Genomic DNA, 21,288 nt, shown 5'->3' on the forward strand with positions numbered 1-21,288 from the left:
AAATAGATCGTAGACGTCATACAATAAGCTTAGGCATTTGTAAACATAACGCCATCGAAATATTAGTCGATTTGTGTCTGCATCATAAAGTTATTCTCGATTGAAAATGCAGCTTACGAGCCAAATTCTCGTCATTCGCGGGAGGTTTTAATTTTCTGCTTCAATATGAAGAAATCTGTGGCTGAGGCTCATCGAATGCTCTCAAATACGTATGGTGAGGCCGCAATTAGTGAAAGAACGTGCCGAGAGTGGTTTCAATGCTTCAAGAACGATGATTTTAACGTCGAAGACCGGCATGACGGTGGAAGAAAGAAGGTTTTCGAAGATGCAGAATTGAAGACATTACTTGATCAAGACTCGTGTCAAACGCAAGAAGAATTGGCAGGATCATTGGGAGTGACTCAACAAGCCATTTCAACAACAATAGACACGATAAAGTGATTTTGCAGCATGACAATGCTCGACCCCATGTCGCAAAGCCCGTCAAAACATATTGGAAACGTTGAAATGGGAAGTCCTACCCCACCCGCTGTATTCACCAGACATTGCTCCCTCTGATTACCATTTATTTCGATCGATGGCGCACGGCCTGTCTGAGCAGCACTTCACATCATATGAGGATATCAAAAATTGGGTCGATTTGTGGAAGCCTCAAAGGATGAAGCGTTCTTCCGACGCGGTATCCATATACTGCCAGAAAGATGGGAAAAAGTAGTGGCTAACAATAGACAATACTTTGAATAAAACCGTACGTACCGTTCTTTCACAATAAATGCGTTTTTCAAGCAAAAAAACGGACCGAATTAAGTTGTACACCCAATAAGTGTCACATATATGAATATATTCGCTAGAATCACTAATGGACAACCTTAGCTACATATTCTCGCGTATTATGATCATACGTTAAAAAAATAAAAAAATGTAGGTTGTTTTGGAAACAAACTATACACATGTAGACTTAACTTATGGATAAGCTATTAGTATTCACGATATCTTGTGATAAATATTTCGGGATAAAGGCACGAAGAAGGAAACAGCATTTATTTCCATATTGTGAGGCATATAAATAATCAAATGCTTAATAACGTAGCCAACGGCAAATGATGGGGTGTCCGTAATTAGGATTCCGCGCTATTGTACACGTTCACATTGGTTGCCCAGGTGCTTACAGGATCAATTCTACTGTCGCGAGTAACAGGATGACAATATGTATCATTTGCGAAACGTTGTAACAATCTCAGGTATCTGAGTGTACAACACATGGTGCATCGCAGTTTCTCAAATAGCTAAATGCACGCGACACGATTATTCAATATGAAAAGTTAAAAGTTTTGCGAATTACAATAAATTGACAAACTAACTAACTTGTAGGACAGGTAATGAAATTTCTGTCAATTAATACGACAGAATTAACTAGAATATTGAACTAATTGTAAATTCAATATTTTAAACAATTTTAACTATTTCAATATTTTTTTAAACTAAACAATTACTATTTCAACCAGTTATACATGTATATTATTAGAAATTTATCATTTAAACATCGCGCTGTCTCAATTACATCTGATTAGATAGTTTAATTTAACAAAATATCATGAAAAGCACTAATAATAATTAATATCGTGAACAATTTTTAAGTCAAAATCTTTGGAATATTCTTCAAATACCACAGTTCTATTATGAACAAAAATCTTCCTGGAATATTCCGCAGGAGAATGTAAAAAAGATACGAGGCAAGTAGAATGACCATATGCTTGGTCAGTCGGGGACAATCTCTCTCTTTGGGAGTGCCCACATAATTTAGTATCCTAAAACCAAAGCTTTTACGAGATACAAGCACCAAAGTTTTTTACGAGAAACGCAAACTGTGAGACTTTCGTACAGCATTATGTTATTTGATATAATCCAGGCAGAAACTTGACCGCTTCATCTTCATAACGTCCAAATATGTATATATCAAAAGTATATCAAAAATAGATCATCTGCATGTTGAAATATCCATTACGTGAAAATGAAAGAAGAAGAGATTTTAACTTTTATATATTTGAACTTTAAAATATTCAACTTATTGTTAGTCGCGATATTACTGAAAAAGTAGGAGAATTATATAATATGAATTATATAATATTAATGTTATTCTAAATTTATCTTGTTCCAGTTTGTAATACTTTTATAAAAATATAGTATACGAAGTAGTAATTATTTTTTTAGTCGTCAATGGTTTTTGCAAGTGCCTGGCTCATAATTTGAGTTCTTCTTAATATCTGTTTATACATATATACCAATATCATATTGAAAATTTTATTAACACATTAAAACTTCAAAACAAAATCTGATATTTTTATTAAGACAGTCCGGTATTATTCTAAAAGAAAAGCTCCGAGCATTCACATCGATCATGAAGACATAGTATATACAAACTTTTTAATAAAACATGTGACATACTTATATCTTATATGAGTCAAGCTTAAGTTAAAGCTTGGTGAAAGAAAGAGAAAAAGAAAGAGATCAATTTTCTGGCAGTAAAACATTCTTGTTTTCTTCATTCTTATTAATTTTTTGTTATTTTCTTAAGGATATATGACTTTTTGAGAAAAAGTTAGAAATTTTACGCGAACACAATGCAAAACTTGTAATTAAGATGATATTAGTTTACAAGAATAATATGATTGATTTACAGCTTAAGTTTTTAATAAAAATTACTTAATAATTGATAACTTCTGACACTAATTAATATTAAATATTATAAAACATTACACGTCCCTTTACATTCAGAACATGAATGATAGAACAATGACGCATTACGAGAGAAAAAATAATAGGTCAGCTCTTCATTGTGATCTCGAATAATGCTTTTTTTCTGGTTTCCCTTCATTTTCATCCCGTTTCTTTCATTAAAGAGGATTAAAGAGAAAACTAAATTACTTCCGTCTTTAAGCTACATATCTATCGCGATATATGCGATTCGTAATAAAAGCTTTTCAAGAGACTGTAGATAGAAATTGAGGTTATATTAATTATTAAACAGTCTTCATTAAGACGATAATAATGTTACAAATAAAGTGGAACAATGATTGTATTTATGGAAATACGTGCTTTAGAAAATGTGGGGGCACATGGTATTAGAATTTGTGTTCAAAGTTGAAATTATTTATAGCAAAGTTAAAATAAAACTTCTACAAATAAAGGATTATGATGAATATTATGAAAACGTATCAAGATTCTGTCGTTGGGTCATGTATATACATTTCTCTCTCTCCTTTTCGCAAGGATTAATATTTCCAGCAAATGTTTAAAAAGAGCCAGTAAACAGCAAAAAGTTATTTATATGAGATGTTCGAGATACCTTCGGTTCCCATTTCTGCCCCTAAGCTTTTCGCTAACCCGCTTCATTTTTATTCATATAATCCGAGTTGTTTGTCGAATACTTCCTAAAATAGAGCTTATTGCGATCGCGCAATTATCCGATATGTCCCGAAGAAACTGAAACGGACATTACGCTTTTTATGCATATTCAAAGCACATGCGATATACTAATTGAGTACTCGGCTCAGAAATAACGTGATGGAAACGTGAAGTTTATCGCGGAATGTACGTCGTGCGTGTCTCGCAGACGTTTACGCTCGTACGTGTTCGGCAGCGCGGAAACGCCTTGATGCTTTAAAATGCTTTCGCGTGGTCTGGATTTGTCTTTCGTGTAGACTGCATATTTGAACTCAACGCACACGATACGCACGCGCACTCCTGATTGAATACTAAGCGAAATAATTAAGATTAAAATCTCCTCGTCGCAAGATTTATTTTTGGTAAATTCGCGAGTGACAGAATATACAAGGTATTCTTAATAAGTGTAACCGAATCATTAGTGTACATTCAAAAGATTAAGAATTAATAACAAATTCTTAAAAAAATATATAGGTATGGGTCATTCGTATCCGAGCCCATTTTGACAATGCTAAAACATTTAAAAAGTTAAAAAAAATTTATGCATTTATAATTTAAAGCTTCTAAAAGACCATTAAATTTTTAAAGGAGATTAAGTATTTCAAATTCAAATTATTTTTACGGAAACACATCAAAAACCGTTTTACGTAAATAAAGTTATAATTTTACAATGTGTGCAAACAAACAAACTTGCTTGAGCGTGTGTATTTTTTAGTTTAAACTTTCAAAAAACATATGTAAGACAGTTGAATTAATACAAATAATACACATAGTAAAAAGCGTCTACATATATACATACTATAAAAACTTCAAAGAAGCTGTCAAAATAGTTTCTTCTTTAGAGATCGTTTCGAGCAACTTTGTTTCTCTGTTGCTCGAAAAGTAATCGAAACTTCACGTCGCCGATCTCCGCACTTACCCGCCCGACATTTTAAAATTTTAGGAGTTATTTTCTTTGCTAAAAGGATTTGTTAAAAAAATTAATAGGTTTAAGACGGCATAGATGCTCTGTGCCATTTAAGGATTAATAACAAAACGTCTGGTCCGTGTCATTTCATACAAAAAATCAAATAAGTATAGAGACTTGCAATTTAAAATTAATTATCTACGAGTCCGTAAATTAATTTTGATATCGTGGAATTAATTGGCGACCGCCAAATCCGCCTGCGAGACCCGATTGTATCGACGTAAACGTCGATCCGTTGCCGGCTTACAACTTTTCTTTACAGGGTCACCGTTTTCCCCGGGCTAAAAGGTGACGATACAAGACGGCGACGCGACGTCACGAAGCATTTTAGCGGTCGTCACAAACACAGCTCAACCGCAAACCGCCGAACCGAGTTACAGGCCTATTTCGGAGGAGAGGGGGGGGGATGAATATCCGAGATTGATTCGAATACGTCGAATACGACGACGGCCTCGTGTATACATGCACACACCACGTGCGACTACACACTTCCCACGCTTATGCAGCACCGGCGGCGCGGCGTCACGAGAAACTTAATGAAGAAAAAAGAGAAATAGAGAAAGAAAGTGCACGACAAATTCGCTCGATGGAGCTTCGCGGGCTTCGTTCGAAAAGACTTGTTTTTCAGAGTTTTCCATTCATCAGTGCCGCTGAATGCGGAACTATCCGGCCGCTCTCTTGCGGAAAGAGAGCTCCGCTCGATGCTCGCGGATGCATCGTTGACGTTTCCATTTTCGTGAATAGCGAGCATTCGCGCGAACGCGTGCGTTTCCCGACGGAGTCCTTCCTGTGGTTTAGCAGCCACGCTATGGTTGCGCTTCAAATCGATTCTTATTCACGCTCTCGTACGACCAATCACGCCGATCTGTACGTCAATAGAAAATTTTGTAAATCCATGTTGAAGGTCTCGAGGAACACTTTCGGCAAATCGACAGGCGGATTTACGGTACGCCAGCAGTTTCGAGCGAGACGATAATTCAGCGACGCGCACAAGTTTTCGAGGTCCTTCGGGAGGACTATGGTACTAACGATTATAACAGCCGAAACTACATCAAAATACTAATGCGCGTCGCTGCGGTTCGCAAATAAATCACTGCGTCCTCCTGATTTCCCTGCAGTCGAGATGTCGCGCACGAATGCGCGGCGTCGCATAACACGATGCCGCGGTTCCGTATTTTCCACTCATGAATATGGAGAATTAAAAGAACACGGGGGGGGATTATACGCGAGAACTCTGTTAATTTACTACATATTTCTGGATTAGTCCGTCGCTGATTTGTAACCGGCTATTTTCCACGCAAAAGGGAAGCAAATGCGTAACGCGCAGCGTCATTCATACAAATTCACCACGAGACGCCTACGTCGTTGTTGCTAATCTCGAGCTGTTATAGAGGTAAAATTCCGCGCAATGGAGTTCAAAAGCAAAAATATATCGCTTTGCGAAAAGGAAAGCAGTATTCGTTGCTCGTATTTACAGAGCAGCTGAATGAATTATAAAATTCGAAAGCGATTTTTACTTTTCGATCAGCTATATATACCGCCTCGAGCTATTCATATGGCGCGCGTTTTGTTCCATCGCGATTTATACTAGAAAGCTCGAGAATAAACGTCACAACGTATTTCTAAAACGCGCATACACTCGGGGCCACAATCTCGACAGCCATTGAAAATTGTATATTGCTACCTCCATTGTTTCTACCTTCTGTCGTGGAAAATTCCGCAGTTACGCGCTTCCCGGACCGAATCGCATGCAAATGTCTTGATAATCGAATCGCCAATACGATTTAAATGGATTATCGTCTCTATTCCCGCGTTCGGTAATCTCTCATTGATATTTGGCATAAAACCGAATCTGCGAATATATTATGATTTTGTGCGTAAGTATATTCGCGAAACACTCTCGCGAAAATATAAGTGATCCGCGCATTTTTGCGGTACCTACTGATGTGAAAGAATATTGAAAACAGAAAAAACAAGCCATAGTAAAAAATTAAATTTCCATTTCTCCTGCATTTTTATTTTCGCATATGAAACCAAATTAACTTGAAATGCTTATTTATATTTATATTTATTTTACAAGTTATTATTGAAATATGTATGAATAGAAGAAATAAAGTTTCAATTGTGTCGTTATTTTGTTGCAAAATAATCGACATCGAAAATGTTTTAACGTTTGAAAATGTCGGGTATTTCTGCGAATATCAAGAGATACGTTAAACAGTTTTGTTCGCTTGGAAATCGGAGAATAGCTTATCGTTATTTAACATTATATTACAGAGAGAAGAATAGGAATTCTATACTTGTCAATCATACGGCGCGCGCGAGCACGCGCCTTTGACAGTATCATATGTGTATCTTATTTCTAATGGAAAAAAAAAATACAAACAAAAACACTAGTTGAAGTAGCCATGAAAAGCACGTTACGTGAACTGTTCATTAATGATTGTTCCAGTTGCTCCATATAAACGCGTCGAGAAAGGCCCAACTTTATTTACAGAGGTCGGCCGAATGCCCGTCGAGGGGTGGAATTACAAAGGATTACAAAGGACTGTCAATTCACGAGGGGTGGACTCGCGCAAGTAAAAGCTTTCCGAGCAAATACTAATATTTAAATTTCTTAATATCCCTAATTGACAGCCGACCATGGGAATAATAAACTGCGGAATTAATGAAGCTCGTGTTATAACCCGAATATCATCAAAACTGGTTGCGTCATAATGAATCCCCTAAAAAATTATCTATATAAGAGGGGAGCGTAATTGGTACGACGTTATTTAGCAAATATATTAATCTCGAAAATATTCATCTCGGTGCATAGTTGGTGGAGGTAGCGTTATATTACAGAAATTCTCTTAATTGGATAATGTTTAAAAGCAATTCATGTACATTTCTTTTAGAAGCAAACGTAACGAAATAACATCGAATTTGATGTCAACCTGGCATGAGCAATTAGAAGCTTTTACGCTAACATCTTTCTTAATATTTTTAACGGATGGTCGTGGCCTTCAGAAAATAAATCATAAGATTAATGACGTTGGCATCGTAATACGAATATCAATAAATAAAAGTATTGTATTTTCTTGGATATTATTAACTATCCAAAACGGCGTATAATGAAATAACTACGCCAAAAATAAGTTCACAGATTATATAAAAAAAGAGCATATAATAACAATGCTATATTCGGCGAATGTCGAAAATACGGTCGGAATCAAACTCTGCACAGAGTTTACGTTGCACGAAACCCATTTAATGTCATCGATTTTGATATATGTGTATATTTAATGTGTGTGTGCGAGTTTTGAGCCTTCAAATATCTTTTTATTATTTTACGCACAGCATATAAAAAATTATAAGTTGAATTCTATCTTTTCTACACGAATTATATCTCACCGGGAAGCTTTAAAACTTCTTAGAAGTAGATCATATTAAAATTTATTTTTTAAACGATTTATAATATTATAATTCAAAATTCAGAGTTTATTTATAATTTTATGCGATACAATAAAAAAAACAGTTGAAGAATCAAAAAGCAGCATAAAATGTATATTAAAATATCAAATTATATCAAAATACACGGCATGTAAGAGATTATAGATAGAAATCTCTCTTGAAATCTAATATTATAGATCGTCTAAAACGGTCTTAGGAAACATAATTTAGTAGTAACAGGAAATTTGATATCAATCTGACATGAAGGAGTAAATTCATGCAACTAAAAGTCTTTGAGAGCAAATACTGATATTAAATTTCTTAATATCTCTAACCATACAGTTAGCCTAATTAATATAATTAAGTCATCAAAAAAAATCACAAAATTAATAATACTGACGCTGCAATACGAACGTCGACAAAACTATTGTACCGTTGTTAAATTCCTAAAAACTTCCCTAAAATGTCGTGCAATTAAACAATTTTGCTAAAAATGTGCATTTTGCATCACGGGTCGCAAATTATATAACAGGGGAGCGTAATTGCGCGGTGCCATTTAATAGCGAGTGTCGGAAGTATGTGTTAATCTCGGCGCATAGTTCGTGAAGTTACGCAATAATCAGAAATTCAAGGAATCAAATAACTTTTCGAAACGAGCGTTGCCTTGGTAATATAACGGCAAGTTTCGCTTTGACTTTGCCGTGTCGAGCGATGCGCGTAATGAATTGAGATCTCCTTGATTACTCGGCTAGAGACAGTAATAAATGATCCCGTGATGAACGACCCTCGCCAGGAATGTCGAGAATATCGTTCAACGATATAAACGGTAACGGTCCATCAATAACGTGCCGCTGGTACGTTATTGACGCGTTCGCGGGTTTCCGTTATCCAGGCCCGAGAAACAAAAAGGTCTCTCGCTCGCGGCGAACATTCTGTCGTCGATAACCGCTCTTACCGGCGAGGGAAACTTACCGACAGGCAACCCGCTGCTGATATTCGCAGACCGGGTCTGACTAATATTCGCGGCTATACTACTTCGACGTAGAATTGCCGCCGTATCTCGGCGCTCAGACAATAACGAAGCGATCTACGATTCTCACCTCGCACGTATAGAGAACGTTCGACGATAAATCGCGCGAAGCTCGATTATGCAAAGGATTAAACGTGAGATTCTCCATTAATCGCATCACGATTGCTGCTCGTTTCGCTGTAAAATATCGTTTCGTCCTCACTTGGCGAAGCTACTGGCCGAAACGAATTCAACAATAAAGACGACGCTCGATTTTGCGCGATAAAACAGAACGAATGACGTCCTTATAGTCGTAAGAAGAAACGTACGAAGAGATGTAAGACTCAGATAATTAATGATACTCTTTGTCAAGTTATGAATACATTGCGGTATCTTCAAGTGATTTAGAATAGCAACAGCGACAAACTCGCGCGCAAACAAGCAAAAACAGAATAACGAACGCGTAATGACTGTAGCTTGTTTAGCCTTCATTGAAGTCAACGTAGAGTGTATTTATTTATTCTTTTGTAAACGTCGAGATATTGCTTTGCCTTTAATCAATGCAGCATATAAAAGAACAGGAGATAAAAATATGAAAATATACATAAAATATAAGATATTATATTTTATATATATCACACTAATATCGATAAGAGATCAATTTCCTCGAAAGAAAAAACTTCTCGAAAAAATGGCCAAATTCAGAACTGGATCATGGCACCAATCGCCCGATTATTTTGGCAGAAAGGAAAGTTCGCTTACCCAAGAGCCTTCGTGCTGATCAGGGGTGTCTTCAGGTTGAGAAAGCCATTTTTCTTAGTGGTTTGTTGCTGCTGGCTCGAGCCATCGCCATTATCGTTTTGGTCCTCGAGATCGTCGTCCCGCTGCTTGGACTTCCTGGCGCGTAGATAGAGCCACATTGCTAATGCGAGTCCTACTAGAATTGCGAGAGCACCGACTGTTCCGAAAACTGCTGTCAGTATGACGTCACGGCGTTCCATGCCCACCTGGAATGCACAAGAAAACGCAAATCGATTGAGAAACGGACACATTTACATCACTCGTGTCTGTATCATTCCCTTCTTACGACACTAAGGGTAACTTGACGAATCGAAATGGGCAATTAGGTTTCGTAACTAGCGCTCAGGACGCGGCACGATCCGTCGTTACGTCGTCTTTCCACAGTCGTTTTCGTAAATTCGAGGAATAAAACGTAACGAGCCGGTCCCACGTTTATACGCGACCTGAGACTCCTGAGAGACCAGGAACGTTTTCGACCTTATAAAAGGAAATGATGTCGTAAACTCGGCGAATACATCAGAGATGTGGGATTTTTTTCGAAAGAAAGAGCGAAAGAAAAAAGAAAAGAAAGATCCTTAGGGATGGCCTTCGCGATGACGAGAATGTGTCTTTCTAGCATGGTCGAGCACGTCCGAAAAATTCATTTGCAGACTTCGCACGTAGCGGTTGGTGTCAGCGAGTCCGCTGCAGCCAAGGCGAGCCCGGTCAATACGGAGTACACCTTAACAACGGTACTATACATGTAGTCCCCCCGACTATTGAGTCGGAGGAGGTATCGCGCTCGGCTAGACGTTACGCCCATAAACCCAAACCCGTCCTGTCATTCCATGCACGAATGAGATTCAGCCTTAGCAATTTGAGGTATCTACACGTGCACGCGCGCCAACTATTTCGGCTAAACCTCGATCGTGGCGAGGATAGGCCACGTACGAGATACGAGATAAAAGCACGTGACGTTTCGATCGAAAGATGCCGATTGATTAGGATACTCCCGAATGCCTGTGCCTCGATCTGCACATTGCGGTATGTCGCGCACTACGTCAATACATCAATGCGAAAATGACAAAATGTCATCGTCTCGCGTCTTACAAATCGTATTCGCTTATCACTAGATTAATTATCACTTCAGTATATTATATTTATATCTTTTATAATGTGATGTAGTTTAAATGTGAAAAGAGAACAATGTAAAACAAAGTATTGTACGAAGTCCATCCAAAGCCGCAAGGCATGGATTAATAAAAATATAATAATATTACGTATTTATATCTTTGGAAAAAAGGAATAAAGATGGAAAGAGTAAATTGATCAATTTAATCATTTACATATTGCAACAAAAGTCATGAAAAATCTCAAAAAATGCACTTTAAATTTGAACAATTTAAAAAGAATATTACAAACCAGATATTTTGAACTGCTTTAATAGTTCTAATATCATAACTAATGAAAGTTCTCTTGTCAAGTACGTGCTTTTTGAAAAATACCTGTAAATTATTCTAAGCGCACTAATAATCTTCTCGCATTATACGCGACAAGAATAATCTTAATGCATAAATTCTCTCCTCTAATCCAAAATGAATGATCACCTTCGTCTAAGGCGGTATCATCACTCTTATTTATAAGATTAAATACTCTTTTATATTCAAGAGATGTATTCATTCCATTACAAGGTAGAATCAAAATATAGCTTCGCTTCTCGTTAGAGGATATTTCGTAAATTAGTTTTACTTTATCTTTTTAAACGGGTGACACGAATACGAAAAATATACGGGGCATTTCAGAGGCTTCAATATTTCGCTGTTAATTTAAACGCTTCCAAACGAGAGACGTTATTACGTCGATTTGATTTAATAAAATGGAGGCTGCAATTTTTCCGACAACATAATTACACAGCGAAATTTATGCACATTTAGAAACTCGACGTCTTTTCTAGAGACACTTCTCTCCTGCTCGTATCTCACGTGACCATAATTTATACGCATTATGTTCGACAACGTCTGAGGTAAAAACCATGGCTTAAAACGAGCAGTCCCCATATATCAGTCTCAAAAGCGCGGCACGCTGTGACCCTCTTTGTAACGTATACCTCTTGAGTTACACTAACGTGCTGCTAGACGTTCGTCGAGCGTTCTCGATTTTCCGTGCGATATAAACGTTCGACGTCGATTAAACACGCCCCTCCCCCTCCCTCCTACTCCCCGGAGCACGCTGATAAAATATATAATCAACGTCTTTTCCACGTGGCTATACATCAGCACATTTACACGCAATGTAAATTAAGCTTTGCTCTCCTTGCAGAAATATTGACGAACGTTGAGTGTGAATAGGGAAAAGGTATGCGATAATAATGCAGTACAGCGCCGTCTCATTAACGTTCAGGTCGTGCTTCGGAAGCAAATGCGGCGAAAACCGCGTCGCGGAATGAAAAGCGATTCACCCGCGAGAGGTACTATTTAAATCCGTTACGTCACGCGGCCCATCGAAACGCGATTATTGGTCGACAAAGCGATCAGTTGCGGACGCAGAAAATACAAATACAGCACAATCACCCGTGACTAATCAACGATGGCTTTCAGGCAATTTTAAATGCGCAACAAACACAATTGGCATTTTCGTCCGTTAAAAGCTGATAAGTTACACAGGATGTCCTGCGGTTGATGTGACAATTGTGCCATAGTGATATAAGTAAGTATTATGTCATACACGGTTGTATATGTTATAAAATATAAATGCTTGACTATTTTGATATAACATTAATTTTTTTCGAATTTATTTCTTTATTATAAATCAAAAAGTAATTTAAAAAAGTATCTGTAATATAGAGTAATTTTTTAAATAAAGTATTTTCATAAATTCTTAATTTCTCAAAATGAGAAAAAAAGTGGAACATTTTTCAGTGATACATATCTATATATTGTATATGTATATATATGTCCATATATAATAAAAAAATTTATTTTCCTTAATATCACAATCACTAGTACATGTAAATAATATTGCATGAAAAACTTCACACATAACGGTGGTGAAAAGTTATATGGAATAAAATGTCCACTTGAATTAAACGAAGAGGATTATGTATATTAAATGTGTGAATACAAAGGATTAAGCACGTGGCACGTCTCGTTTCGTTGTTACCCCACAGCGGATTACGATAAATGTTACAGCATGGTTTATAAAATTGAAAATTGTATTACGCGATGTAAAAAATTAAAAATACTATGGTTTTACGCTTTGAGGACCTTTGAGGACTTATCTTTTAAATTTAAAAAAAACCGAAATGTACAAAACATCCGTAATCAATATGATAAACTTGCAGTATTAAAAAAAAATGTCCGAAAGAGATTTGCTATTGCGTTCTTAGAACTTATTACATACATAGTAATTCTTAATATTTGAAGGTAAAATAACAAAGCGTCTTACAAATATTTCCAGTTTCATGCGATGGAATAAGCATTTCCGTTGTATTAAAAATATCATTCTGTATAAACTCTTTCAATGATAAACTTTTATCTTAAGCTACTTATTTTACATTTTCAGTTAAAATATCTTTATAAGATACAAAAAAAGTTTCTTGAATACGTCTGTCTGGATTAGTGAAAAAGTGGACGAAAATGTAATAGTTTCCGGCAGATAAAAAATTTTCAAGATATAATTTTTTAACAAATCAAACTTAAAGAAAAAATAGATGCAAGTTTCATCAGTCGTATATATTTATAATCCAAAAATATTAAAACACGAGTCGGTCTGACGCTAACAAAGTACACATGAATTAAAAATAAATTTTCATTAAGTAAGAAGTAGTTTAGCATCATAAAACTTTCAGTAACAGTAAAGTACGCTTTGACGTAAGACAGTAAATGACTAAAAGATGCTACTTAAAAAATTTATGATGTCTCGTTTGTAAATACATTTATCTGATGAAAAGAGGTCCATTAAGCAAAAAGCTATGGAGCGTTATTGCCACCGTTTTATCACGTTATACATTATTACTGTATAATTAAATAACTTTGCTCGTGCAAATTTATTACTTACAAGTTTGCGGGCACGGACTGCTGCATCGACTGCTCTAGGAGGACCATTGAAATTTGGATCCAACTCCAAGAAGTATTGGCCCGCGAGTCCCATGTATACCATGTTTCCCTTCTTTGCGGTATTAGAGACTGATTTTTAGCGAAACTCTCACCTACGTTAATAAGCCTTTTAAAGTCCTGCGACTTCGCCAAAAAGCATTCTTTCAAAACTCCATCATTAGAACTAAATTATGCAGAATGGGATCGAAGTTATCATCCCCAGGAGCGTGCTTAAAATACAATATTTAACAAGCGGGACGGATGTAGTTCTTTCACGTAACCCATAGATAATTTGAAAATTTAAATACGCAAGGGAAGAGATATTACAAGACAAACAAACGCGTGTTGGCCAAAAGATTATACCTTTCTCTTAGCTTGACAAATTTTTCGGATAGTTTGAGAACTTGGTTGTGGTATTACCATCCCCCCAGGCTTAACTTCCCTTAATACGTCATTGGGTCACTCTTCTGACTTTTAAATGCGTAACGAATGAATAATTCCGCTCGAGATGATGTATATAATGGTATAAAACATAATTTATAGTAATATTTCTTGAAACAAAATAGCATCCCGCAAATTGTAACAAGCAAATTATTCACTTATACGTCTTGAAAAGTTAGGAAAGATGAATGATAACTCTGAGCCACAGTCTGTACAAGGTCAGGGAAATTGGGGAGTGTCACAATATAGACAAATATTGCCCTGTTACGAGACTACCTTCCGTTCTTGAAAAAGTAATACTTGGCAGATCGACAAAAGTTTCGTGCCCATCGGTTACAACGATGTCATAACTTCAAAATTTAGTGTATTTCAAAAACTTTTAAACTCTGTATCACGTATCAATACCAATATTCTTTACAACTTCGAGAACTGTGGAACACGGAAAGAAAATCGAAAATAATAGGCAAAAAATGTATTACTCGTCGAGTTTGAAAGATGAGCGCCGCGCCGAGAGCATCCGAGAGTCTCTTAAAATTAAATGAGGTCGTTGAAATTAATCTTCGCGGTTACATTATATTGGCGAGCATTAAGCCTCATTTAGAACGGAATACCTGCTGCTTTGAGAAAGTATCATAAGTTCTCTGATATATCCGAAACTGGGGGGAAATTCACAGCCGGCATTGGTGTACAAAATTTCGGCAGTGGACTGAAAAAAGTAAGCAGTGGCCTATAATATTGACGGCATTGTCGTCAATGGTTGGGGAGTGGTAATAATGACATGTGGCAGTGGCAGTGCAGGAGGTATTGCATAGCATTGCTAAGGCAGTGTCCGAATTTTATCCGGCATTGACTCGGCAGTACGGCAGTGGACGCCCCCTACGTTTTTTTAGAAAATACATATATCCGAATACCTAATAGATAGCACTATGTTGACTACACCTTAAACAACGTTATATTTCCAAAATGTTTTTACGCTATCTTAAAGCAACAAAATAGCAACAAATTCTGGTATAAACGTTTATTCGATTTGAGCACTCTATATATTTTTTTTTGCATGGGAGGCCAGCTTGACACAGATTCTAGCCCCACCACATACTAAAAAACTCATAGAGTGCTCAAATAAAAAAAAAACAATACACCAAAATTTGTTGCTTTTTTGTTGCTTTAAGATAGCGTAAACAAGTTTTTGAAATATAAGGTTCTGTAAACAATGCCACTAATAAATACTGCATCTTCGACCGTTATCTACGACTTTGATGGCTAAAAACTAAGTAAAAAAACTTGTTGCTCAGCTCTTTTTGGTCTTAAAATATTCTATGGACCGTGCCCTATCAAAATATGCAACTTACGATTTTGTTGCTCGCCCCTAACTGCAAATAAACAAATTATTTATCTCCTCGTCGATCGTTATCTACGACTTCGATGGCTAAAAACTAAGTAAAGGAATTTGTTGCTCGGGTCTTTTTGTTATTTAAATATTCTATGGAACGTGCCCTACCAGAATATGCAACTTACGATTTTGTTGCTCACCCCTAACTGCAAATAAACAAATTATTTATCTCCGCGTCGACCGTTATCTACAACTTCGATGGCTAAAAACTAAGTAAAAGAACTTGTTGCTTAGCTCTTTTTTGTCTTAAAATATTCTATGGACCGTGCCCTATCAGAATATGCAACTTACGATTTTGTTGCTCGCCCCTAACTGCAAGTAAACAAATTATTTATCTCCGCGTCGACCGTTATCTGCGACTTTGATGGCTAAAAACTAAGTAAAGGAATCTGTTGATCGGCTCTTTTTGGTCTTAAAACTATAAAGTAAAAGAATCTTTTACTTATTGTTAGTTTTTAGCCATCACAGTCGTAGATAACGAGATAACGGCCGACGCGGAAATAAATAATTTGTTTATTTGCAGTTAGGGGCGAGCAACAAAATCGTAAGTTGCATATTCTAATAGGGCACGGTCCATAGAATACTTTAAAACCAAAAAGAGCCAAGCAACAAATTCTTTTACTTAGTTTTTAGCCATCGAAGTTGTAGATAAAGGTCGAAGATGCAGTATTTATTAGTGGCATTGTTTATAGAACCTTATATTTTGAAAATTTGTTTACGCTATCTTAAAGCAACAAATTTTGGTGTATTGTTTTTTTAAATTTGAGCACTCTATATGTGTTTTTTAGTATGTGGTGGGGCTAGAATCTCTGTGTCAAGCTGACCCCTCACCATGCGAAAAAAAATATATAAAGTGCTCAAATCGAATAAATGTTTATACCAGAATTTGTTACTATTTTGTTGCTTTAAGATAGTGTAAAAATATTTTGGAAATATAATGTTGTTTAAGATGTAGTCAATATAGTGCTGTCTGTTAAGTATTCGGATATACTTACGTAGGGGAGACCGGGGCTAACTCGACACAATTTTTTTAAAGGCAATTTTCAACAATTAATTAAAATTTTCAAACAAATTTAATGGTACACATTTAAAGAGCGTTCCTTCAGGTACAAAATTGCTTAAGAAAATTTTGCTGTACGTCGCTTAGTTTTGCCCGAAAGCTCGATGAAAGAGTAGACCATTTTCGAGAGATCAAAAAAATTACTTTTCACTATCAAAAACGCTTATGTCGCGTTAAAAATTACACTATAACTCAGAATGTTACCAAATTCCGTTGATAATACTGGCACATAAAGACGCATTTACAATAGGAAAGGCAAGTTTCTACGATAGATTTAAATTGCCAAAAAGCCTAGTGTCAAGTTTGCCCCGGTGTCGAGTTAGCCCCGGTCTCCCCTACCGTATTTTCTAAAAAAACGTTATATTTCAAAAATGTTTTCACGCTATCTTGGAGCAACAAAAAAGCAACAAATTCTGGTGTATTTGTTTTTTGGATTTGAGCACTCTATATAGGTTTTTTATTATGACGACAAGCTGCCCCCCCCCATTTCGATCGCCGTTTCCTGCTAAACGGCTTGAGCAACAAAATCCGGACTAGAGCAACAGCACATAAATAGCACTAAATTTTTTAATAAGTGCGGATTTTTTTGCAATAGTGGGGGGGTTAACTTGATAGAGATGGCATTGACGTATAATAATGGGCAGTACGCGACAGTGTTCATAATTGCATGGCATTGCCTTAATTTTATATTATTTATATATAGGATTGACGGCATTGTAGGTATTGACTAAGCATTGTCGGCAGTGTACGAAAATGTCGGCAGTGTTTTACAGCAATGCCAAAAATCGGCATTGGTGTACAAAATTTTGGGTTGTGAATTCCCCCCAATCCGAAACTAACTTTAAAATTAAAAATTTTTGGCTTTTCTCGATTTTAGATCACTCTTGTTCGATAGAAATTTTTACTGTTACATACTTTAACATATTTTTTCATAATACAGACGACTATTTGCTCTGATTACGCTTACATTGATTAACAGAGGCTTGAAAAGTCCGTTGATACACGATTTCTCTTCCCATTCCATCAATTATGATTAGCATCGCAAATTACGTAATAAAATTACTTTCTCGGTAATATGATTGACTAGATGAGATATAACGCAAAGTCTTGGTGACGCTCGCACGAGGACCATAATTTTGAATGTGAAAGCGATTCGTTGCTCCTAATAAGCCGTCAAGATGCGGTATAATAATCACCGAAACGAAAATAAATCACCGACAAAAATAGATAAGGTGCAGCGTATTATAAACGAGATTTTCCTCCCGTAAATCATTCCAGCGCAATTCCTGGCATTTCACCATGCGAATAAAGGTAAGTTATAAGATGCAGTCCTAATTAAAGTTCCACCGGGAAGATTATGGTCGTCGGATTATCTCTTTCGATTCGATGATTGCTCGTAGATGCAGTATTTACTTAAAGCGTGATATTTAATATTCCACGTTTGAAAAAATATTATAATAAAACTTATAAAATAAAAATATTACAAATCTAAGAAAAAAAAATGTTGGTATCTATATTTCTTACTACGTCATAGATTTTCAGATTTAGCTGCTTCCTTGTATATATACAGTTAAACTTTAATTAATTAATTTAAATAACTTAATATTTAATAAACTAACATTTATAAAAACAAATATTTCCATTATATTATCTCTGCCAATTGTTCCTTACGAGAATTATCATTTGCTATAACAACAGTAATCTCATTAACGAGAATTAATTGAAAACTACATTTTTTTCTCGCTCTCTTCTTTTTAAAGAAAAAATTTTTAATCAGACATTATGAAAGTTATATAACAGTATTGGCAAAAATTTATTAAATCTTGGAAACGATTTTCTAAAATAATTGTTTTTTAAATAACTAAATTCAATTTTATATTTTGCGTGCTTTAAGACAAAATATAGAAATAGACATACATAAATTTTTATCGTTATTAAAGTTTTCGTATGAGATCCCAGAGGTGCGAGTAATAACAAACAGCTGTAGATTTCCTCAGTGTATATATCCGATACACGCTTTCGAATTACCACTGGGATTTTATAAGCAAAAATTGTGTAAGAGAAATTCTTTTATTAAAGATTTACGTTACGTTATAACGTTGAAAATAAAAAGCATCAATTTTAAACTTTATAAAATTCTAGTTCCAAACTATATTTGAAAAACAATACCACGATTTTTCATTATTTTAATAGAACTTGATAAATATATTATTATCTTAAACACACATTATTATCTTAAACACACGGAGGTTACAAAGTTATTGGAAAATAAAGGTTACGCAGTATATTCTTTGGAAAATGACGCAAACAGGAGTTATTGGACAAAAAAGGTATATTATATAGTACACTCTCTGAAGATTGACGTATAAATTTTAACAGAATTTTTCCATAATTCTCGAAGAAGACGGTGTTCTTCAAAAAATGTTTCTAAGTCATAACAATAAGAAGCAAAAGACGTAACATAATGCGTGCAATCCTGTCTGCTACGTGTCGGCCTTTTTCTACTGAAATTTCTCCTACAAGAAAATACGCTAATGGTTTTAAATAATTCAATAGTTTCAAACGTTCAGCTTTTTCCACTAAAATTTTTTCTCCAAGAAATATATACTAATGGTTTCAAACAAGGAAAAAAAATATATACATCTGTATTTTATTTATTTTAATGAGAAAAAAAATGTTAAGATATTTCCGACGCGTTTTCTATAAAATCACAAAATAAACATCTCAAGAAAAAAAAGAAGAATTTTTATTAGCGATGAACCTTCGACATCTTGCTCTACCAGCGTCTCCGTTTCCGCAAGCAGAAAAGGAATGCAGAAATATGCATCTAAGAGCAATCATTCGCTCGGGCGCGCTCGGCATTCGTTTCGACAAATTTCCTTGCGACCGGCCTTCTCCCGCCCGCGCCGCGACTCCTGGCATTCCGCCAGGAGGAAAAAAAATACGGAGTTGGCGAGCCAATTAAGGCGCGCGCGGGTGACAGGAACACCACCCGTTTCGCGCCAAGCGCTTTCGCCCCCTGAAGAAAATAAAACCTGAACGATCCCAATCGAGACGGAAGCCGCGACGGCGGCGCGCGGGTTCAACGACGTAATTAACCCCGCGCTCCACTTCCGGTAGGGCGTTCGCCGGGTGGAGACGAGCGAGTGTCGCGTGTGCTGCGCCGGGCGTGTGTATCAAATCGTTCTGCGTGTCACAATCGGATGTGATAAGTAGCCCACAACACGATCGTGAGAGCACGCTCGCGCACGCACACACGGATAGGCACGCACGCACGCACGCACGCACGCGGATTCAAACCTGCGCGACGTGTACTCTTATGTGCACACGTATGTGCGCGCGCCGTCGACGATGGGGCGGAAGAACGTCACGGCAGCGATCTGATGTATATCTCCGGCCGCCGCAACCGAACGAAAGAGGAACACGAATGTATTCTGAACGGGAACGTGGAACGCAGACGCCGCCGCCGGGGCACTTATCGCGCGCACCGATAGCGCATCCCCTACTACCCACTACCCGGGATGGGTGCGACGCGACGGTGAGAAAATGCCGCGGGGTTAAACGCAGCGGGTTCGCGCTACCGCCGCCGCCGCTGCTGCCGCCCGCCTTAAAGAAACAAACGCGCAAAACGCCCTCCCCCTTTCCCGCCACCCTGTTCTACTCTCTACTCTCGTCGCTGCTACCGCCGCGCGTCGCTCGATCGTATCGTACGCTATCTACCTCCCGTTTCGCTCTCACCCAATTTCCCTTCCGTCTTTCCGCACCCTCGCGCAATTCAACCCCTGACGTGCTTCTGTCCTCGTCCGCTTCCGCTGCGCACTCCGCTCTCCGCTCGCCGTCCACCGAATGCTCGAAGGTGAATCGCGAACAACACGACGGCGGGTTCGGCGCTCTCCGGAAACGCTCGTCCGCATTCGGTGGCCACCACCGAGACCAGCTGTTGCCCCCCTGTGCGTTACCCCGTAACCCCATGCCGCAAAACCCAGAGGACTTCGTCCCTCCTCCCGCCCCTCCCACCCGCATTCTCTCGCTCTCATTCCCCGAGCCGCTCGCCCGCGCGCCGCCGAAAAGCCAATTACGCGATTGCCACCTTTACGTATGCGTATGTGCATCCGTATGCTAACGAGGGCCGCGTCAGAGCGGATTCTGCACGTGGGGACAGAGTGGATTTTGCAAACGGAACGGGAGTGGAGCCCGTCAGAATTCGAAACGCCGAGATCTCTCTCTCTCGGAAACGCATTCCGGTGTAAATGGGATTAGCGGTTTCAAGTTTGCACGCGGACGGTCCTCTTTTTCTTCCTTTACAAATTTTGGGAACAAACTGAAATACGTGAATCCGAAAGAGAAAGAGAGAGAAAATTTGCAATTTTCGAAACGTGAAAAAATGCGAAAACGTTGAAACGCGTACACAATGCGATGCGATGGGACTGACCTTTAGCATTTGCAAGCGTTTCTCTCGCCTCTTCGAGCGATCAGAAAGTTTTAATTCAATTTTTCTTTGTCAGACGTCATACTTTTCTTCAATGTATGAATATTCAAATCTGTGAACATCTTGATTAAGCTTCAATCTTATAAATGTAATTTTATATAAATATGATGTAAATATCATTCTATAATTGTAAGATCTCTCTCTCTCTCTCTCTCTCTCTCTCTCTCTCTCTCTCTCTCTCT

At 37.4% G+C, this 21,288-nt stretch overlaps 1 protein-coding gene across 4 annotated transcripts in view; it reads right to left on the reverse strand.

The window, feature by feature from the left end:
• LOC112463756 (synaptotagmin-7) overlaps window positions 1–21,288 on the reverse strand; it is a 165,628-nt gene that overhangs the window by 96,141 nt on the left and 48,199 nt on the right. For 2 of the 4 annotated variants that reach the window (XM_025030300.1, XM_025030299.1), the window contains exons 1-3: window positions 19,918–20,081; window positions 13,689–13,839; window positions 9,615–9,859 (exon numbers count right to left, since the gene is read on the reverse strand). In XM_025030300.1, the coding sequence (XP_024886068.1) occupies window positions 9,615–9,859; window positions 13,689–13,790 (347 nt within the window). In that variant the 5' untranslated portion in view covers window positions 13,791–13,839; window positions 19,918–20,081. Of the gene's footprint in view, window positions 1–9,614; window positions 9,860–13,688; window positions 13,840–19,917; window positions 20,083–21,288 lie in introns of those variants that run through there. The other 2 variants (XM_025030302.1, XM_025030303.1) reach the window with 2 other exon arrangements.

Source organism: Temnothorax curvispinosus, unplaced genomic scaffold (assembly GCF_003070985.1).
Source record: "Temnothorax curvispinosus isolate PA1 unplaced genomic scaffold, ASM307098v1 QBEX01013630.1, whole genome shotgun sequence".
In the NCBI taxonomy this organism is placed as follows: domain Eukaryota; kingdom Metazoa; phylum Arthropoda; class Insecta; order Hymenoptera; family Formicidae; genus Temnothorax; species Temnothorax curvispinosus.